Source organism: Mugil cephalus, chromosome 11 (assembly GCF_022458985.1).
Source record: "Mugil cephalus isolate CIBA_MC_2020 chromosome 11, CIBA_Mcephalus_1.1, whole genome shotgun sequence".
NCBI classification, from domain to species: Eukaryota; Metazoa; Chordata; class Actinopteri; order Mugiliformes; family Mugilidae; genus Mugil; species Mugil cephalus.
In genome coordinates, this window is record NC_061780.1 from 14,305,736 (window position 1) to 14,328,606 (window position 22,871).

General features: G+C 39.2%; 1 protein-coding gene and 1 non-coding gene across 2 annotated transcripts in view; one reads left to right on the forward strand and one right to left on the reverse strand.

The window, feature by feature from the left end:
- cdkal1 (CDK5 regulatory subunit associated protein 1-like 1) overlaps nt 1-22,871 on the forward strand; it is a 194,182-nt gene that overhangs the window by 98,408 nt on the left and 72,903 nt on the right. The window contains exon 9 of the mRNA XM_047598519.1: nt 12,992-13,158. Within this exon, the coding sequence (XP_047454475.1) occupies nt 12,992-13,158 (167 nt within the window). The remainder of the gene's footprint in view (nt 1-12,991; nt 13,159-22,871) is intronic.
- Nucleotides 19,252-19,358, reverse strand: LOC125017113. Its single transcript, XR_007113815.1, has one exon. It is a non-coding gene; the product is annotated as a U6 spliceosomal RNA (small nuclear RNA).

Below are 22,871 nucleotides of genomic sequence, written 5' to 3' on the forward strand. Positions count from 1 at the left end.
AGGTCGCCCATGACATTGGCTCCTGATAAACAACCTTTGTTTTATCCAAACACAGTCTAAAATAATTCTCCATCGCATTAACTGTTCAGCACAAAGCTTTCAGCAGCTTTGTTTAGCAACAAACAAACAGACAATTCGTTGGTATTATTCTGCTGTCAAAGCCTTTATTTTCTGTCTTTCAAAAACAGTTCAAGTGCTTATGTGCATGATCATTTTACCATGATCATTTTATTTTGATAGCGTTCATTTTGCCCCATTATTGTCTAATGAAAAGCCAACAACACTGCTACTAAGAACGGCAGCAGCTCCATGCATTCATGAGCCCCGAGGAAAGACTGATAAAATGTTCTGCACTATGGTAAAATAATAAGGGGGACACTGTCCATCACTTTCTGAAGAAAGTCAAGATCCATACCTGACAATAGATGCAACTTGTTTAGTAAACGACATTATACAGTTTAGAAGTCAGAGTAGCTCAGACTCTTATGTTAATTGCAGCAATTGAAAACTTATTTTTTTTCAAACTGTATGCTAGTTTAAAAGTTTTATTGTCAGAGGTTGCATCTCATGACTTGTGATATTTGAATATTGTCTGATCTGCACCAAATAATGAGTCCGTGCCTACTCATTGTGTATGTTGGCAGTGTAATCAGATGGCATGTTCATGCACAGTATGCAAATCGAATGCGTGGGGAGCTGGCACTGTCAACCAAACCAAGCAGGTGTGCGGTTACTACGTATGCTACTTTACAGCCTGGATTCAGTTTTCTGTTGATGGATGTGAGAATTGTTTTCTAAAGTGAATGTAAGTGGCATTCTGTTGAATGTTGAAAGAGTCACTAAAGAGCTATATAGAAAGAGTAGTTTATGATATAAATGACCTGGTTCAGGTTAAAATATGAAGGGTTTACCAAAAAAAAAAAGACTTCTTGATACATAAATATTTTCCCCCAGCTTATCGGTTCTAAATTAAAGGCATGAGTTACCTATACATGTATATTGGTTTTAAACATTTTTTCTAGAAAAACCTAGAAAAATAACTACAAATTACGAGAAATATTTAATGTGCTTACATTCCACAGTGTAGCTCAAAATAAACAATGTGATACAGCTTTGTTCATCATAAAATATGTATTGGAGAAGTGAAGATAACAATAATTTATCTCAACTTTCATATGAAATGACCTGGGTAATTGCAACAGTAGTGCAGGGCCAAACAATTTGTGAGAACCACTGATCTTTTTCTCAGACCACAGATTTCACATTGGGTGTCTAAAAGCTAGTACTTTCAGCATTGGTCTTTGGGTACATCCAAATCTGTGGGTCAGCACATGTTGACTGCGCACTTCTCATCTATGTTTTAAATTTGAGGTCAAGTTTCAATATTTGAGAATATTCGTTTATTGTACCGTGAAGAGTCTGCTGGGTCATCTGGACAGAATTCGGAATTAGCTGTGTTATAGATCATCAGGAATTTAAGTGGTCTTTGTAGCAGTACGTGGACAGCTTGTGCAATAGCTACTAACACTTTGCAGAATGGGCAAAGGACGTCAATATTCAACTGGAAAATCCAGTGCCTGAGAAGAGATAGTAAATTGTGGTATAAGATGATAGAAAGATGAAAGTAGAGAAGGGAATTCAGAAAAGTTTAACACCAAGACGACAAATGACTCAGTTGGAGGTCAGTAACAACGAAGATAATAAGAGAAAGTTTGAAAAAAAAACAACATGTTTTTTCTCTTTACTTATGTACCAGTTAGCAGTGTTGTCAATATTTGGATCATGGGAAAGGGACACTATCATGGACTGTGGTTCTAAACAGGGGGAATAGTTTCCATTGGCCAGGAAGAGAAGAGTAGAGAATCCTGGAGTAGGGCACACAAACTTCCACAGCTGGGTAGTATCCATACGTATTAGGACTTGTTAGGACATGTCTTCAACATCTGTTTTCCTCTTTCTGTCAGCCTCTTGCTGCAATGCAGTAATTCCTGTTCTGTGAGATTTTTTTCTGTCACAGAATATAATTATAAAATTTAAGACACAGCTGTTTTGTTGTCAAGGGAAACATTATTCACCAAGGGGGCACAGCTTTATGCTATTTAGCAACTTGTGTTTGTTGTAATGAAGAATTTAATCAATTACATACAATTTTCAGTTTAATTTTCAGGGTCTGTAATAAAACAGACTCAGAGGCACAAAACAGAAGGGAGCCAGTTAAAAGAGAGTTTGTACTGTGGTGAAAATTTATTGGATGGATTTTCACAGAACGAGGAAGATGAATGTCTTGACTCTGATCATCAAGTAACAGTTAGTAATTAATAATAATTTTCCTTTGTGTGTTTGAGAGAGGAACAGAGAGATACTGTCTTGACATGTTTTTCCAACCGCAATAATTGTCACACCAGCTCTAAAGAGGTGTTTCTGTCTGCACTGGACGGAGTGTCTCCACATCTGTCTCTGCAGAAAACCCTATGCCTGATTCCCTTTGGCCCCCAATGCATATTTAAGGCTCCATTAGTGTGTTGAGGCACAACTCAGATATATTCCCTCGCCCAGTTGCTAGAACTGTGTGTTGAGGTAAATGCATCAAGCACCACTAGCATGGAGCAGCATCTAGCCCAATACAGAACGATTGCATGCACCTTGTCGGAGACATCCCTGGAGTCTCCTCAGGGGTACGACTGGTCAGCTAATCAGAGGTACATATCAACTAGTTGGTCAGTGTGACAAATACACAGCACCTGTTGAACTGCTCCAGCACTGTATCAGAGGTACCAGAGGAGATTACAGAGTACCACCTGAGGCGGTACTCTGCAATCAACAACAACATACATGCCTGTGCCCATTAAGCCACTGTGGCTTGAGGTGACCATGAATGAGATCTGTGGGAGAATGATAGTATCCATTTAGATATCTGATAATGTCAAATCACCTCCATGCACCTTGGTAGCAAGTGAAACCATGCCAGATATACAATGTTTAACTACAAATATTAGGTTTTTCAACAAAAATGTGCATTATAATAGACATTATGCCAATATGATGTCTTTTAGTACAAGTTAGCTCTTCTAGACAGTTCACAGTTTGTCTGATTGTTCACCAGTCACTGACGTTGGCTTGTAGGACGTTTTGAAAAACTCTTTCATTCAAAACTCCTGCAGTTGCAAAATGTTTGAGGGTTTTCATTATCTTATAGGAAGGTCAACTTAAACTCTTGGACAGATGAGCTCAAATTATCTTCATGTACTCTTTGTTATGATGCTCAACTCGTCAATCACTCCTCAGTCACTGAGGCAGCAAAGCTAAACCATACGCAGTTTGTGTTAGATACTTACCCTTAAAGGTTTTCTTTGGTTCTCCCAAATATGTCTACTGCTACTTTGACCAAACCAGTCCGTCTGGTCTTTTTAAAGATGGCAGGACCTAAATAATATAAAAAACAACTATATTTCTATGTTTTTTATATGCAGGACTGCTATTTTGGGCTATACAGTGACTAAAAAGCAACCAAACTATTACCATAGAGTGCTCCATGTACAACATGTTGAATCACTTGGCGATGATGTCTAAATTGGAACCTATATCCTTGTGTATGGCATACTCGCTCCTTAGCCTTTTTACTTCATAAACAGAACAGTCACTGTCCCAAAGCTTTAATATAAAAACTGAACCTAAATGTTTGCACAGAAAGATAATATGTGTTAAGTCAACACACACACAAACACACAAATTTGTAGATATCCAAACAGCTACAAACACATTCAATATACACTGCGTGGCCAAAACAAAGTCACCACCAAAACAAAAATGTTACACACTCTAATATTTCGTTGGACCACCTTTAACTTTGAGTACAGCACACAAACACTGTGGTATTATTTAAATGAGCTTCTGCGATTTCCATCCAAGTCTGCATCATTATATTGATGATGTGAGAGTCTGACCATGGCGCAAAGCCTTCTGCAGTACATCCCAAAGATTCTCAATGGGGTTAATGTCTGGACTCTGTGGTGGCCAATCCATGTGTGAAAATGATGTCTCATGTTCCCTGGACAACTCTTTCGCAATTAGTCTGATTAATCCTGGCATTGTCATCCTGGAATATGCCAGTGTCATCAGGGAAGGAAAATTTCACTGGAACAGCCTGGTCATTCAGTATATCCGGGAAGTCAGCTGACCTCATTCTTTGTGCATGATGTTGCTGGACCTAGACCTGAGCAACTGCAGTAACCCCAGATCATAGCGCTGCCCCCACAGGCTTGTACAGTAGGGACTGGACATGATGGGTACATCACTTGATCTGATCTCTTCTTACCCTCACGTGCCATCACTCTGGAACAGGGTAAATCTCGACTCATTAGATCACATGACTTTCTTCCATTGCTCCACAGTCCAATATTTATGCTCCCTAGCAAACTGAAGCCTTTTTTTCCGGTTAGCCTCACGTATTAGTGGTTTCAGTGTTAAGTCCGAATCCCTGAGTTCCCTTCACATTGTACGTGTGGAAATCCTCTTACTTTCTCTATTAAACATAGCCCGAGTTCTGCTGGTGTTTTTCTTAGATTTGAACCTTTAAGTGATGGCTAATCACGATCATTCAGGATTTTTTTCCTCAAGACGATGGTTCCCCTGGTGTTGGACTGTTCTTAACCCAATTTCACTAGTTTCTGTTTAGATCTCCTTAGATGTTTTCTGTGCTTGATGCATGCCAATGATTTGACCCTAACATCTATTTCATGACCAGGGGTGACCATGTGTCTTTTGACATTGTTGTTTCAGAAATGAGAAGGTACTCATCGCATTCATTGCATCAGTTGGGGTTGAATAACTTGTTGCCAGATGAAAGATATTCGCCCATGCATTAATTATTCAATAGGCGGTTCGTACCTATTTGCTTAGTTAAATCCACGTGGTGACTTTTTTTGGCCAGGCACAGAATTATTTAGTCACTAACTTAATTAACACACATACACAGGCAGGGTCCACTTTGGCTGAGTACAGTAACTAAATCAACACACGCACATGCACACACACACACACGCACTGTAAGCGAATTAACAAATACAAACACGATGCCTGCTGGTGGGTCATGAATATATTAGCATAAATACTGACCAGACATATTATTATTTATCAAATTAGTGTCTGCACAAACGCACCCACAGACTCCCTGCAAAGAAATTAGGTCAACAACCTTGAATTGAAAGGAGTTAAACCTTATTATGTCTGATTAATAAGTCAAGTGCAGTACTGTATGTCTATGTCTGCGCATGTATGTGGGAATAAGCATGATTATGTGTGTGTGTCTGTGTGTGTGTGTGTTTGTGTCCACTGCCTTGACTTTTTGACAGCTGATATTAACCATTACCACCTCAGTGACTTTTTAATAGGACTCCATTTCCATATGTAATCTTAATGTTGAGACATACGTGTGTGTGTGTGTGTGTGTCAGTGTGTCTTTCTGTCTGCAGCCCTTAGCACTTTGTAATTCCTGGGACCTCTGAAGCATACCGAAATGAGATCAGCCTCACACTCTCTGTGTCTCCGACTCCCGGTCCTCTAATCCACATGACCCATCAGCCATTCAGCCTCCTCCTCGTCCCAGCCTTAACTTCTGAGTTATTTATAACATGCAGTTCAAGTTCATTATCTTGATAAAGTGACATTGGGTCCAATCTGGAGACAGATAATCCCTGTTTATTACGCTGGCAGTAACCTGCAAAGCTTTTACTGACAAAACCTTAAGAAAATGGATGAATTCTTTGAAGGCCTGCTCTTTTCTGTAGAGCATTTTGTCAGTAGACATCGGTGAACAATCAGTTACCATCTCCACTTCCATCTCTTCTCTGGCTGTTAGTTGACTGTAACTCATCAGAGTTTAGACCATGCAGCGTTGATGTGCACTACGAGCAGCCACCGGCCTGTTTTTCGTTCCCACGGATCCCCCTTGTTCTTGTACACAGCAGTCCATCTAGTTTGAAAGCTTCACTAGAGGCTTCCTCTGAGACAACACACGCACACAGAAAAGATGAAAGAGGGACTATAACTTCCCTATGTATTTATATAAATACTCACTGTACATGGAGCCCCCTTGCCAATTACTTTTGATATATCCATAGAATATGTCTGACCCATATATGCCAAGCCATGTTTCTTTCTATGCCACATACATTGCTCATATGTACACACATAAAAGCTTTGATGTATTCAGACAATCTATCTCACACAGGCGTGTGCAGAAGGTCATGCCTGTAGTTCAGAAACTATGTGAAAGTAGGTTAAAGCTGATGTGTTGTTGTTTAAAGGATTGTGTAGGCTGTTCATTAAAGCCACACACGTGTGCATGTGCACACACACATGCCCGTGCATCGTGTACACATGCATAAACATCCCTGAGAGAGAATATTTGCATCAGTGTGTGTTGGGTTAATCTGCGATGATGATGCTACCTGCCAAGACACCCACGCGCCACATCAACAGTTGTTGCTCTAAATTAAGCTGCTTAATTACCGCAATTAAACTCTGTGTGTGGTGTACGAGCACGAGTTGTGCGTGTGCGCATGCGGTGTGGACCGAAGGGAATCTTGTGAATGTGTGTGTCTGCTGCTTCTACGTGTGAAAATATTTATTAGTGAAGTTTATACATTTGGGTGCGAGTTGTTTTACACGCGCCTAAAAAACTTGTTTTGGAGAGGTATCAAATGAATTAAATGAAGTGGTGAAATTACATGTGTTTACTTGTTATGTCGGGAAGCAGGACGGTTTAAACCAATTAAAAGAAGATAATATAGTTTGATAGTGTTTGAAGTTTTAAACGTGTTCAATGTGAAAATTTAGAGAGGGCCAGTTCAGTTAACAGTCTTGTTTCATGCTGAAGACGGCGCCAAATGTTTCAATCCTGCTTAAGAAATTTACCACTTATTCCAACAGCAGGCAATATTTATTCATCCATCTTCTTTCAGCCGTCTTTGCTCCACTAAATTTAACCTCACCACTCACTTTTTTTTTCTCTCTCCCTCCAAATTCATCATCTAATATCTCAAGTTACCGTTGCTGACATCTGCCCTAGAATTTCTTACTGTCTAGTGGTGAGCGGGGAGGTTTACAGTAGAGGGAGACAGCCAGGGGGAAGCGGTTGATGGGGGAGGATAAGGGAGGGACTAATGTGATTGAAGGTCAGACGGGCCTTCCAGTCAGTGGCATGGCACAAAAGCGATGCGTGGCTATGCAGTGTGTGCGTGTGTGTGTATCGTTCATGTGACAAAGAAGTGAATCATTTCTTGAAAAGTCTACTACTGTATGCGCTGTGTGATGCGAGGCCAAATACACATCCCTTCAGGACAACTTGTAATTTGTTGTATGATACATATTAATGTTGAAGAAATGAATTAATAGCTCCAAGCAGCGAGCTAATATATGTTTTTATGTCTCCGATTAAGCATGTCAGAGGGGTCTGTGTTAACATGTGGGAAGTTGTGTTTTCTAGCTCGAAATTGGGGAGCATACAGACTGAATGTACTTTAGAAGGAAGATGTATCGACCCATGTGCAGTCTGTGCTGACACTCAGCGCTCTTTGCAGGAATTGGATGTGTGTTTGTGCATATTTATATTCTGTCTAATTATTGGTCTCCATGTTAACCAGCAAAAGAAGAGAGACGAAACAGTTCAAGGGTACAGACAAACATTGATTTGTGTAATTTCCTTCCTCTTAGCTGATGTTTTGTATCATCATATTCTGTATTTTTACAGTTGCAGATGTGCAGGGTCATTCACATCTAGGATGGTGAATAGATTTCAAAACTATATGCGCATGAAAATAATCCTTTTATACTCTGTTAAATCCATATTTCCATGACACAAAGCACCACACAGCTAAGCATGTTGTGTACATTAAGCCACCATGACGCTCAAGCGGGCGTTTGTGTGTGCTAAAATTTCAAGGTACAGTATGTCTGGACATACATTCACATCATTAAACTATCTCATTAAAATCCGAGAAATGATTATCAGGTGTATGAAAACGTCAGAAACTTTCAGTGTGATTTTGAAATTCCAAACATGCGTGATTTCCATCTTCACGCTCCCTTTCTCCTGTAACAAGCTTAGCTATGTGTTGACTTGTGTTTTACAGGGAATTCAGTTTTAGTACAGTTTAATAGGATCATCTATATGTGCACCTCATCTGTAATCTGTTGAACATTATAGCCTGTGGCAGCCAATCAAAATATATATCATGCCAAAGAGATTAAGATAAGGGGAAGGGGGGATACTTAACCCATATACAATGTATACTGTTGTGATAACTTGTGTATGTGTTGAGTGATGTACACAACTCCAGTACAGACTTATACACAAGCACAAACATCTGAGACCACTAGTGCAGGAAACTAATCTTTACAAAAAAAACATGACATAAATTTGAGAATATATATCATATATGTTTGCAACCCATGTTATCAGGTAAACCAGCAGGATTTGACAACGACGGCCTCTTGTGATGTCAGGAATGCGTTGTCTCCAGATGTTTCAGTTGCACCTATAAATGTCGTTTAGGGGTGAGTTCAGGTTACTGCGGAGCGCTGTCTATAACAGTCAGCACTGCTTTGTCTTCTTTGGTCTTGGAGTAGTTCTTCCAAAACTTTAGAGTTTCTCGAGATCATGGTCACGCTGCAGTGTTTATCGTTCTCCACAAAGATTCAAACAGCAGCATGGTTTCTGAATAGCGGTGTCACTTCTCCTTTGTCAGGATGGAGTATGTTTGGTCCAGAATAGCAAAATAACCTCAGATTTTATATTTCACCACAGCGTGTTTCACTGTGAGAGCGATACACTGCGGTATTATCACCGTCCTGTTGGTCTCCTTACATGCACCCTTCTGTTATTATCTCATATCTTTACAGTCGTATTAACCATCGTGCACTGTGAAACGCTGGTATGTCCCCAAGACATGTTGCCTCATTCCCCCCCAGTTCAGAGACAAAACTTGTCTTCTGAGGATACTATTAGACAACCTTCTTTTTACAAGACATGTGCTTTTATTTAGGCAATTATGGCTTTCATTCAGTTGCATTTCTTTCTTTCTACGGAGCTTGATGTATTGTGTTTCTGGTGTCTTTTTTTTTTTTTTTTCTAAACCGTGCTTTAGATACAACTAATCCAATTTTCCACAAAGTGTTTTAACACTTTTACCCCAGAAGCTTTCAGTTTAGCCGTGATTTTAGACAAGCACTCTTTGTTTCAAATAACAACTTAACGTCTGAAGTTATATTCATCCCACTCGTCTGTTAGGAAGTGTATATACATGCATGTGCAGCAATCAACAGCAAGCATGTCATGAGAATGTGTGGTCATGTTGCATTGATCAATTCAGACCCTTTTAGTGTTTCAACAGTGCCTTTTACTGAAGCTCCTAATCACCTGAATCAATTTGTTCTGTCATGCTTCAAAATAACCACTTCAAAGCTCTCGTCTGTTTCCTCCTCCTACTCTTCCCATCCTTGTATCCAGAGGCAGAGTGGGGACTGTGGGCCCCAACAAATTATGCACGTAAACAACACAATGATATATTGTAGTCTCTTGGAGCATCAGACAATCCTGTTTGTGATGAAATAATAGGCTTCAATGGTATTTTTTATGTTTACATTAGTGAGGGTTTGGTTTGAGCTTCCTGTATGATGTAATACAGATTTCTGTAATGAAACCAGTGAGCTATAAAGTAATACTTTGCATGTCATTTCTTTCTAAGTGATTTTTTCAATCCTGAATAAATCTGTCAGAAATACACCAATTGACACAACCAGTACAGACCAAACCCATTATATTTCTTTAACTCGTGTCACAAGAATAAATATATATTAGGCAGGAGATAGTCTCGCTCTTTCCTTCACCATTGACCGTTGCACCATATATAAATATACACACAAATATACAATTTTAATCGCTTCAATTCACTTAAAACTGACTTATATTTTTTCATGAAGATATTTTGACGTGCTACACTTTCAGCAGCACCTTTGAAGGTGCGGGGCTTGATTAAAATGTCCTCACTGCGATAGTCTCACCCTAAAATAAACACAGCAAACAAGTATTTGGCAGAGAACTGCAGTGATGATTGTTTAATGCGCGTGGCATTTGTCAGACATGCTGATGATGTTATTCTTGGACAGGGACAAATGTAACTTTCACTTACAGCTGTTTCCTTTTCATGCATGTGCTGCGTCTTCTCTCTCTGTCTGTCGAGCTGCAGTTCTAACCCTGAAAGCCAAACCCACTATTGCTGTTATTTTTTTTTCCCTTTAATAACTTTAGTTGTCTGCTGTTTTTGTACCACTGCGTCTACGTTGAGGGAATGTTAATAGCTTTCAGGAAAACTGTCCTGCTGCCCACCCTTGTTTTTAAGTGTTGTGACATCAAACTGCATAATAAAGTAACATGGAAAGAATGCCTTAGGTGAAAGGTTTGTAATGTGAACACACACAGGTCAATGCTGAGTGGAATTTGTCTCTCCCACTTTCAGCCAATATCAGGCTGATATTGTAACTCTTAATTAGTTTTGATGTTTTTATGTCCATGGCAAAATGTCGTTGTGCTGCTGTGGTGGTAGGAACTTGCTTTGAAGTCAGCTCTGAGTAATTTGGCATCTGGGATAAGTGAAGGCAGAGTTTGAAGGTGGATAGGGCTTGGTGCTCTCAGTAATCACGGAGTGGAATATCAACATCCTGAGAGGCTGTGCTGCTTGCACGATTGAATCAGTAAAGTTGTGTTCAGCTGCGATACAGCACCTCTTAAACTGGTGCAGTTTTAGTGTCTTACCTGTCATTCCTTTCCTCAAACTATTCTATATAATACTACTAATAAATACACATTTTAATTACAGAAAATCCATTAATCATAAATTAATGAGTACTACACTTTATAGATTTCTCCCACCTAAGGTGTTTTTGGAAATAATCTTAACAAACCTGAGACCAATTTCTGACCTACACCACTCACTGCCTCACTCTCGTCTGCACATAAATCCAAACCAGGGGAAGCAGCTGTTCTGTTTGTATCAGAGCAAGCAGACCTTTCCTGATAGATAGTTTTTCTGCATCTCTGGCCAACAATAACACCACCGGCCCAGCGAACACATAGAAAAAAAAAAGGGCCGCATGCCAAAGGGGAGAAGCACTGAGCATGTTATACAGTTTACCTAAAGGTCTATGTATAATTGTGGCCCTTAGTAAACTTTCCCAAGCATCACCCTGCTGAAAACTTAATCAAGACAGGAATCGCAAGGGGTATTTGATACAATACAATCTGCATGGTCACTGTGTGACTGAATTAATGCAGGGTTGGCCTCACATTAACTGACCACTTGGCCATTATTGTTCTGGGACAGAGCTGTTATGTTGAAAATAACTCCGCTGGAACGCGATAAATGGCCTTGACTTGTCTGAGAGATGGCGTCATTTAGATGAGCTGCCCTGGGAATATTCTGTCACCATCTTCCTCAAAGGATTGCATGGAATGTAAAAATTTGACAAATGACACGATAACCAAAGCGCTTAACAATAGTATCACTCTTTCCTCACAGACCAGCAGATAATAGCATCTTCCTGCACTGAGCTTGAGCTCCAGTTCATTGAGTGGACAGCACAGTACACGAAGTGATTGAGTTACAAAATAATAAAGAATTTACTGAACAAAGGTTTTATTGAATATTAAATCAAGCTGAAGCCTTAAATTAAGTGCATACTAAAGCAAATAGACATGATGATCTGAAAACATTCTTGTTTTGTGTGTTTGTTGTGATCTGAGTTCTTAACTTGGCTGACTCTAGAAAGCATTAGTGGACCTTAATGTCAACAATGATGATCTCCCCCCACCTCCCCACCCCCCGTCCAATTAGCCAAACCTAATTTTTGATATCCAAACGGTCACATGCATCTTTCTGTCCGTCTCTGCACAGCTAATGATAATGACGAGGATGACTCTTTTTTTTTGGTGTGTGCATCTGTGCACGTGCACACAGACACAGGCCCTGCGAGTGCAAACGTATTTCTGTGTGTCTGCATGATGTAGTATGTCTTAACACATAGCTTAAGCAGACACTCAACCGTTTCCAGACCTATAGCCAAATGACAGTTAGATCATTAAGCTCGACTGCTGAGCGTTGCTCTAATTTAGCATGAAGCCAGTAGATCACCCCTATGATGCATGTGACCTTCTCACTCCTGCCATGCATGTTTGCAAGACGGGTATTTTTAATACTTGCCAGGGATGGTATATATATATAATTTGCTTAGGAGTGTTCTGATATATAGCAAAATTTGGGTGAACTTTTTTTTTTATAAGAAAAGTATGTTTATTTTGGGAGAAATGTTGCACTGGTACAAAATAAACACAAACAAACAAGGCTGAAATTCTTGATTTAATTTAAAAACCGGTCTGAGTCACATATTTCCCCCAGGTTTCAGCCTACAGGTTTTGCATTCAGTACCTACAATAGGTGAGGTTATTTTTAATTCAATTAACGTTGCGTAAACGTGAGATTCCCTTAAGTGTAACAATAGCTATAGTCACAGCAAAGAATGCCCTGATGGGATCTATTACTCAGGGAAATACTAGAGAGTTTATTTTTGAAAAGTAAATATGTATGTAATTGAAGGGTCAGGGCTATTTATGGAGAACTTCTCACAGACAGCAGCAGTCTGTGAGTGCTTCTCTGTCAAATAAATAAAACATATATAAATATAACACATATACAAACCATATACAAGTGAAACACATAAAATATCATGTTCTGTCTAAAAGCCTTTCTGAAAAGATGATTTTTATAACGAAACAATAAAGACGTCAGATTCAGTGGGCACGTTTTATGAAAGATCTTAAACTCGTGGTGGCAACAAAGTGAAATGTCACGTAAAAGCATGATGCAAAATGCGTTTAAAACTAAAAAAAAAAGGGCCTTTTTTAATTCCTTTTGTCCTGGTGTGTATCTCTTTCCAGAGGGAGTGTGTGAGATCTGGTTGACCAGTGAGGACACAGGAGCTTATGGCAGAGACATAGGAACAGACCTACCCACACTGCTATGGAGATTGGTAGAGGAAATTCCAGAAGGGGCCATGCTGAGGCTGGGTATGACAAACCCACCATATATCCTGGAACACCTAGAGGTATGTGCAATACATATCTGACCTATGCTCACCTTAGACAATAAAGTTGATATCTTGCTCTCTCTTTTTCTTTTCTCTCTCTGTCTCTCTCTTTTTGTCTTAAACACACACACCATTTTTTAACCCTTAACCCCTTCATAGATGTGGGGCATAGAAAGTCCTAGCCTAGCCCCTAACCATCTCAACTAAGTGTCTTTAATCTTAAATCAAGTCTTAATAGTTTTTACCATCACAGCCTTGTGGGGCCCAGAAAAATGCTCCGACAAGGATGACATATTCCCACAATGTTAGTATTTCGCCAAAGTTTCCACAATTTAATAAAAGCAATAACACACACGTTCATCCCTTGTAGACATTACTTGACTGACATATATTTTCTGGAGAACATAACCATAACCAGTAATTGCCTAATAACATTTTAGGTAAGTCTTCTTACCAAAATTAATGAGGATTTTCTGACTCATTAAGAGATATGAGTTCCCACAGTAATGGAGTAATGGTTTTATGTACACGTGACATGAATAATACATGAGTAACATGCACACAGAAGCCAGTCATTTCACTTAGGAGTACTATCAAAGTGATGAATAAGAATAAAATAATGAATCACTCCAGACCTTTCAGTTTTTCCATTTTGTTTTTATACTGGTCGTCTCTTGTGCTGTGGACAAACCTTATTACTTTGCCCAGATTTGAATGACCAAATGCCTCTCTGTTTTTTTGCTTACTTAGCAGCTTAACTGCAGCACCCATTCTCCACTTAATAGCGCATTCTCTTCTTTCCGTAATGAGTCAATTAAGGGCCATTGTGTGCTCTTTAGCAGCCCAAATTTATCAGTCATTATTGTCTTCTGTAATGGAACAATGGATGTTGTTCTTCCCTATTTTTCTCTCTCTCTTCTCCTCTTTGTGTTTTTTTTCATATCTGTTAAGTATTTTGAATTGTTTAAATCAGTTTTTACCATTCCCCTCACTGCTTTTAAATTAAATTTTCTGGACACAAACATATCGTCAGCATTTTTCACCATCTATTGACAATAGGTATTGTCCATGTAAGCAATGGAAGGTTGTCCAGGACTGAGGTCAGGTTTCTTGAAGTTTGTTGAAGACATTTGCCACTCATCCAACTTTTCTAACTTTTTAGTTCTAAAAGACTGGTGGGGAGTTGACATTCAAATAGGAACGTCTGTTGGTGTAGCCCACCCGAAACATGTTTGACTATTGTCTGTTAACGACCAGATACTTACACTAGTGTCTGTTAATGGCTAGATACTCACATGTCATTAGGGGGGCAGGGGTCCATCCCTGTCCCAATCACCAGGTGTGTCCATAAGTCCATATTTATTTTATTTAGTGAATATATTATATATTGTAGTCAGCGTTCCTTGGTCTCCTTTGGTTTTCAAATGGCCATTGTTTTAGGTGTTAGGCTCATTATCCTGCATGGCTCTGAACAAGGTTTAGTCCGTTTGCTACATGCAGTCGACCCAAAAGTATGCAGAAATACCCCAAGCTTAATTATTCCCACCACCATCTTTTACAGTTGGTTTGATATACTGTTGCATAATTCTCTCTCTGGTTGGTCTCTTTAAATAAGTGCCTCATCAGTTAATGGGACTGGTACATTTTGCTCAAACCAAGTCTTGTATCTACTTCTGAGAAGTAGTTTTGAGACCTCTCAAACCACTAGCACCTTCAGAGAGCCTTCTTTTGACTGCACTTTTGATGATTTGTTCTTATTTAGTAAATTCAATATCTGTGGTGAAGTTCCCTTCCGAATCTTGATGTATTATTTTGTGATGGTGTGGTTATTTTTGGTCTACTTAGTTGCAAAAGTTTTTGAATGCACTGCCCACTTACAAGATATCAGTGTAGCCATGATTTCATGCTGAAGAAACCTGTTGTTAGAAAGCTAAGATAGCGATGCCACAATATGTTCACAATATGTTTCACAATAATGTTTGATTGGTCAATGTTCTTTTGGAAAGTAAGTAAGTGTTTGTTTGAGTAAAGGACATACAGTACACAGTACACATTTGTATCCCTTTTTGTGTTTTATTATTCCCAATCTGACAATGTTTGGAGAAAGTGCAAGAGAACAATATTAATGAAGAACGCAAGGACATTTAGGGCAGAAATATGGTGATGGTAACCTAGAAAAATGAAATGAAACTACGGCTTCTGTGCTTAATAAAATCTGATTAAGTTCACAACTGATCATTTTGAATCAGACAATCAAAGATGACTGAGATTGAAGATAGATAAAATGAGGGCAGATCAATTTAAAAAGTAAAAAAAAAAAAAGGAGGGGGTAAAGGCTTGGGGATAGAGACGAGGGGTACGAATGACTGGGAAAAGTGCTGTGGGAAGCAGCAATAGAGGATGTAATTAACCAGGGGTTAATGGAGGTGGCTAATTGTCCCCACATGTATAGGTAGGCTTTCTGCTTGGCTACATTACAATTAAAAAACCACCCTCCTAATGATAGGGAATAACAATTAACTGATAATTAGAAATATACTAGAAAGACACACTAGCTTGGTCTGTGTGTGAGAATGTTAAGAATAATTTCATATGTTACCAGCCCTTTTATTGTTAATCTCCATGCATTGAATTAAATTATATCTTTTTGGCTTTAATTCCTCAGTCAATTAACCTACATAAAGAAAGATAAGCATGGTCTTCTTCAACTTACATCATCTATTGTTGCTCTTGTCCCCTATTTACCCTTTCTGATTCCCCCTTCTCTCCCCTCCCTGCCTTCCCCTCTTTACTGCCCTTTTCACTCCTGCCCCACACTTTGCCTGTTCTTTTTTCTTGTCCTGCTTTTACTGTATCAATATATCTATATTAATAATTAGCCCAAGACGTGGTCTACTTGCTAGAAAGTAATGGGTTATTTTAAAAAGCTGTTGAAAGTTTTCTTTTTACTTTTCAGTGATATTGTCTTGTGTCCTCTTTGGTTCAACTTCTCTCCCACTTTTCTTTAATTCTTCATATACTTCTTGCATTCTTACAGTCTTTGTACAGTTTTTTCTTTAAAAATCTCTCCCTACCTTTAAATTCTTCCTTTTCTTTTCCTAGTTACTCATCCACCACCATTTCTTTTGCCTCTTTTCTTGAAATTTCCTTATGATGATAATCACGGTGAAACAATTTGTGATGATGAAGACCAAATCTCCAAAGTATATTTATCGTCCATCTTAAGTAAAGGCCAAATGATATCCAGCTGTCTTTTTTTCCTGATAAACACCAGCACTTATATAACAGCATCCCCCTGAATAGCTGTGATTGAAGCTGAAAAGGCCAAGCAACTTCTTCACTACCCCGTTAAAGATCACCCTCTCTCACACATACTCACAGACCAACGCTTTTGCACTGTCTCTTTCTGTCACACAAGAGCACACAATTTCTTCCTACGTTCAGCCGTTTTTTTTTTTTTTTTCTTGACAGATGTAGACAGCCTCATAGCACCAATTGCTGATTGGAGCAGTTAAAGGTCCAATCGCCTCTCATGGGCCACTTCTCTCTGACATTTTTGTTGATTGCATTGTGCTGTCAGTGGTTCCTTTTTGAGTAGTTGCAGGTAAAATGTGTCTAACAATGCTAGTTTTTTTGTTTTTCATTTAATGTTTTTCTCTCTTCATGCTTTAGTCTTAGCTCAGCATTCCCATCTTTCTGTCCATTCACAATAAAGACGTGTCTAATCATATAAGGTGAGAATGTCTGCACATTCAGATAACGGTGCATGTGCCTTTGCAAAACTGTGTGTGTGTGATTGAAACTATCATGCTAGAAGAAACAGTAAATGAGGTGTGAAAGTAGCCTCTTTGTATATAGTAATCAGTGAGGCTAAGATAAATGAAATAGCTGTTGTCCATTAAACACCTAGCCCAAAGCTCATCCTATTTTGATGCATCAGATATGTCATTCACATTCACTCTCCAGTTTGTTCTTTGTGTTCAATGAGTCCACAACATTGCAAGCAAATAATAATTTGACTTGACATTTGCTCATCGTTGTCACTGCAAACAAAATTCCCCCAAATTTTGTCCTGAAAATGAATCCACCAGAAAATAAATGTTTGGTCTGTTTTATTATGTCTCTGACTGTGTAATTATCTGAGTAATTAAGATAAGATAATCCTTTAATTTATGCCACAGTGGGGAAAATTTGCAGTGCAAAACAAATATTAAGGACAGTGCACATGGGACAAGGAAAGTTAGACATTAAATAAATATAAAAACCAACAAATTGAATAAAACGGTAGTTGTACAATAGCAGAGGTGGACATTATCTGCAGCTGTCTAAATATTTTATCTATTTGCTTGTTTTTCACTCTTTCAATTTCTTATCAGAAATGATGTGCCTGTTGTCTTTTTCTCTGATCTTTGACAGGCCTTGAAAGGGCGACTGAACTACCAAATACCTGTGATTCTCTGCATTTCTCGGCTACACACGTATATTCAGTACACACACAAAAACATACACAGACACAGCCAATGTACAGGGAAACAAACCTTTTGTTTTAACGTTGCCTTTGCAAAGTTTTTCACTTTTGAGGTCAAATGTAGCCTTGTGTGAAGTAAAAAACAGACAGAAATGACAATGTGTCAATGGATTTAGAGTATCCCACAAATGAAATGTAACGTCCAACTGTGAAACCCACATTTATTTACATTACATTTCATGGGTTATGATTTTGTTTTAATTGGTGTTAACTTGTTGCACTTCTCGAGAGAAAGATTTTTTAAACTTATCTCATCAGTTTATCTCAAGCAGTCACATGATGTTACAGCACAGTAGAGTGTGACATTAAAATTGCACATATGCACCCGGCAGGTATGTGGTTCATGCAGTATGTTTTTGCAGTATTTTACATGGAAATATATACTTTGTATGTGGGCATCAAATATTAATATTTAAAACTTGGTACTACAATAATAATAGTGAGTGCCAGCTGATGATGACAAAACTGATTTGAATCGGCGGTAAGAAGAACCGAAACAAACAATCAACTAAAAAAGAGCAACAGCAATACCTTGGCAGCATCCTTGACAATTTCATGGTGATTGCAATTATCATACAAAATATGAACGCGTATGTCCTGACAAAGGAATGAAAGTAGCCATTGTTGTGTTGTGGTGGTGGCTGCGTTCTTTGACCGTGGTGGCTGCGTTCTTTGACCATGCGTGTCTGCTAGCCAGCAGGGGGATCCAGATTCAGCTCAGAGATCTTCTCTGTATCGATTCCAATTTATCATATGTGCTGCCAGAGCAAACACATCTGCTGCAAGACGGCTCGCGGCCTTTTGTACCTGGCCAGCGGAACGGACACCTTGCGGCGGTGCAACCTTGATGGTCACCATTCTTGCTGGTTAGCATAGATAATCGTCAAAGGACTGAATGAAAAATGCTTGTTTTTTCTTCTCACTGTCTTAGAGCAACATATCCACAGTGGCAATACAGTGCCAGGGAATTCTTGTGAAATGACTGAAAAGTTTACGCCACAGATTGCCTTTGATGGAGAGGGCTGGGAGGTACCCAGTTCCTGTTTTAGAGGACCAAGGTGGGTGGAGCTCACATCCTCGCTCGGATCAGAGGCTAAACTTGTGCCCTCAACCAGACGAAGCTTTGGCTAGATCCTTGACACTGTCTTGATGTTTGCCATCATCAGGTGTCTCCTGAGTGAGATTTGGGAGGAGCCACTGTTTCATGCCTGTCAAATCTCTCTAGTGAGCCATACAGTGGTGGTGTAATTTGCGCTCACACACAGAATAGTGGTGGGGCGGTTAGCACTGGTTCACCAAAGCAAGAAGGGCCCTAGTTTGAAACCGTTGGTGGACTGAAACATTTTTTTGTGGCGCCCCCTTCGTCAGTCAAATCAAATCTTTTGTGAACAGTTGGCAAATGGCTGCATTTTCCGCCCTGCGTGTCTGCTAGCCAGCAGGGGGATCCAGATTCAGCTCTCTCGGAGTAATAGAATTTGACTACATATGTCGTGCTGACCTCGTTAGAAGAATTTAACAGTGCCTTTGACTAAGTGAACTTGCAAACAGTTGAGTAAGAAACGCCCTAGAAAAGGTGGCTTGTCAAAATGTGGAAACGCTTCACGAGTTTGCGTGTCATCCTTTCGCAGGGGCCATGCTAATCTTCTCTGTATCGATTCCAATTTATCATATGTGCTGCCAGAGCAAACACATCTGCTGCAAGACGGCTCGCGGCCTTTTGTACCTGGCCAGCGGAACGGACACCTTGCGGCGGTGCAACCTTGATGGTCGCCATTCTTGCTGGTTAGCATAGATAATCGTCAAAGGACTGAATGAAAAATGCTTGTTTTTTCTTCTCACTGTCTTAGAGCAACATATCCACAGTGGCAATACAGTGCCAGGGAATTCTTGTGAAATGACAGAAAAGTTTACGCCACAGATTGCCTTTGATGGAGAGGGCTGGAAGGTACTCAGTTCCTGTTTTAGAGGACCAAGGTGGGTGGAGCTCACATCCTCGCTTGGATCAGAGGCTAAACCTGTCTCTAAACTAGTCAAAGGACTGAATGAACTATTGAGCCATACAGTGGTGGTGTGATTCAAACACGATTGTGTATGGAAAATCAAGTCCCATACAAGTATGAACTAACAAATAACACAATTACATCATATATTATTATCCATTAGTCATTCACTGTTTCATTTAACCCTCATATAATGAACCGTTTTTTGAATCAAGTGTCAGAGCTTCAATTAGTGATTCTCCTGACACCTGAGACTCCAACCCCTGCATGGCATCTCATGAAGAAATTGTATGGAAGCAGTGTCTTGGTGCTTTAGTCACATGAACTGTGACCACCAAGTGATTTGTATGAATCAACTGAATCACTAGGGTGAGTTTGACGTATTTGAACTGCTTCAAATGTCACTAGTCATGTGACCGGACCACCCTTCGATACAATTGCCAGAGCCTCGGATGTGTGAGGAACGTCACTAATGACCACTTATTTAGTGGTTCATTCAGTATCAAAACCCTGGTGCTGATTTGGTTGTCTTGTCTCTTGAGAACAGTTTTGAATTCATTAACAATATTATTCTATAACACAACTAAACCAATACTAAGAGCAAATGAAAATACTTGAACTGAGTGTATAAGTGTGTAAATTAGCAAAGGTTCATAGAGTGTAGCACTGATGTAAATTTAAAAGATTCAACAACAAGGTGGTAGGGTGTGCAGGGCTAGTGGTACAACGTAAATGTGGGGATCTTGCGTTAATGGAGCAAGGATCTGTTTCCCGATGGTGACTGTTATATAAATACGATTTATTTATAATATTTAAACCACATATCCATGTCTTATAGTTAAACAGGAATGTGTCTGGCAAATCAAGTCCCTTGTTCTTCTAGTAATGGACATGTTTTCAAATCACGTGTCAAGGCTTCAACTAAGCCTCAATTGGCCGTCATCTGGCAGGTTTACTGTATGTTGGGACAACAGCTCTTCTTCCTAGTGTAACCATTTTACGTCATCACTCCTAGAGTGCACTGCACACGTAAAGTAATGGCGGCATTTGTAGGTAAAAATATGCAGTAAATACAAGATTTTATTGATACTGATGCCATTATTGCTTATCGATCCAATTCTTTATCAGTTATCTTATCAATTTGTCCTGTGAAATTTTGATTTACAAAAAGTAGGCATTCATGGTTTTGTGTAAACAACAGAAATTTTACTGAGTTTCTGAACAAGAGATGAGAACTTATGTAATTTAACAAATAACAAATTGGTCACTGGATTTTCACTGCCACTGCTCTGCTGAGACAGAGCAATAGCTGCACTTACTGACTGGAGATTGTCGAACACATGGCACTCTCTGTATTTAATGCAGTGCGTCGTCAACAAATACTACTTTGGTGGTGTTGTCGCCCTTGGTGCTGCATAAGTTGCATGTTGCGCTGTCACAGTGCCTTCTGGTGAAGTGAAACCGCTCTTTAGACCGTGTCAGTCTCTCCACCATCGTGTCTTCCTTGTCATCACGTGAACGCCATGTGATTTGAATGACATGCTTCAACGTAAAGATACTTCATCCTTTTTTCTTCTTTCGTTTTATGGCGGCTGGCAAACAACTTTCATTACCGCCACCTGGACTGAGACGTAAAGATTCGTCATGAAAACAGTCATAAGGGGAATCGATAAGCATAAAGGCTAATGATATCAGTGAATTGAACCAGGTGGAACCAGTTATTTTAAAGAACCAGTTCTTCATGTCCATCCCGAGCAACCGGTGACATATGCAGAATAAGACTATGACCTGTTCTGTTAAAACTACGCAGAGCACATTATATCTAGTTAATTTTGTTCGCTTCATTGCAGTTGTATAGTTTCAGACTCACAAAGACTTTACACCAGAAAATTAAAGTATATCCGAAAATGCTTATATACATAGAAAAGCAGTGCATAGTTCATTTGGTGCTAGGCTATTCATTCACCTCAAAATATTTAAAAACATAATAAAATACATGTTACGTTTCAAGCGTTCCCTTCACTCTTTCTCTCTCCCATACACACAAGCAGCAACTTGATTTCTGTCACCAATCAGGCTCCATTTTCCAACCAAATTAAATTTTTCTAATTTCTTCGCTTCCAGCGGTCAACCCCCTGTGGTGCTGCAACTGAGATGTGTGTGTGTGTGTGTGTGTGTGTTCACACACGCACGCTTTAATGTCTGCATATGAAAGGGAGAACATTCTACAATAGATCTTAATTGGGAAGACGGACTGCAATCAGCAAATTCTTGTAGGAAATCATTAAATCATTTCTTCCTCCCCTCTCTTTTTCTTTCTCTCCTTCTTGAGGTGATTAGCATGGTAATGATAGCATCCTGATTATGTCCATCAGAAAAATCTAACATCTGTGGTCTTTCCAGGTCTTTTGCTGAGGAAATTAAAGCAAAAAGGAAAGAAAAAAAACTTGCCAACTCCCCCAATTAAAGCACTGTGTGAACATGCCGTGTTCTTGCTAAGAAAAAATTAGAAACCGTTATCCGTTAATGGTTATAATTTTGGATGGAAATAAATATCTTGACTAAATTGTTAATAGTCTACAATCTGAAGAACAGAACACTTTAAAGTGGTTTTCGATATTGTAGAAACTCCTGAACATGATGTATCTTTAAAGATTTGTATACGTTTTTTGGTGAAAACACAAAGGAGCCTGGTGACCATAAACCTTACTGAGTTAATTACAGACTTCATTTGTTCTTGTTTTTTCCCCCCTTACCATTTTGAAATGCTTGCTTCAGTAATAGCTCTTGACTTCACAGTCATAAAGGGCCCCTGCTGGAGCAACCTTGATTCTTTGGTCTTTAGACCTAGTGGGTACACAATGAATTCTCTGAGTTGCTTTTATTTTCCCAATATAAAAGGAGAAATCAAATAAAAAAGAGAAAGATATAGTTTGCAGAAGGTCTGGAGTTAAAATAGTATAAAAAGGTTGGAATGTTACTGAAATCTTCATTTTATTCATTACTAGGGTCTATCATTCCCTAGAGCCAGTGACTCTTTACCCCTTACCGCCTTAGTGTGCTTCAGTTGACGAAAACCTAAATTCATGTAAATAAAAACACGATATACTTTGAAATTCCAGCTTTCTTTTTTTAATTGTCTTTTTTTTTCGTTAGATCGAAATATTTGAGCGAAACAAACAAACATTGCATTTACCTAAAAT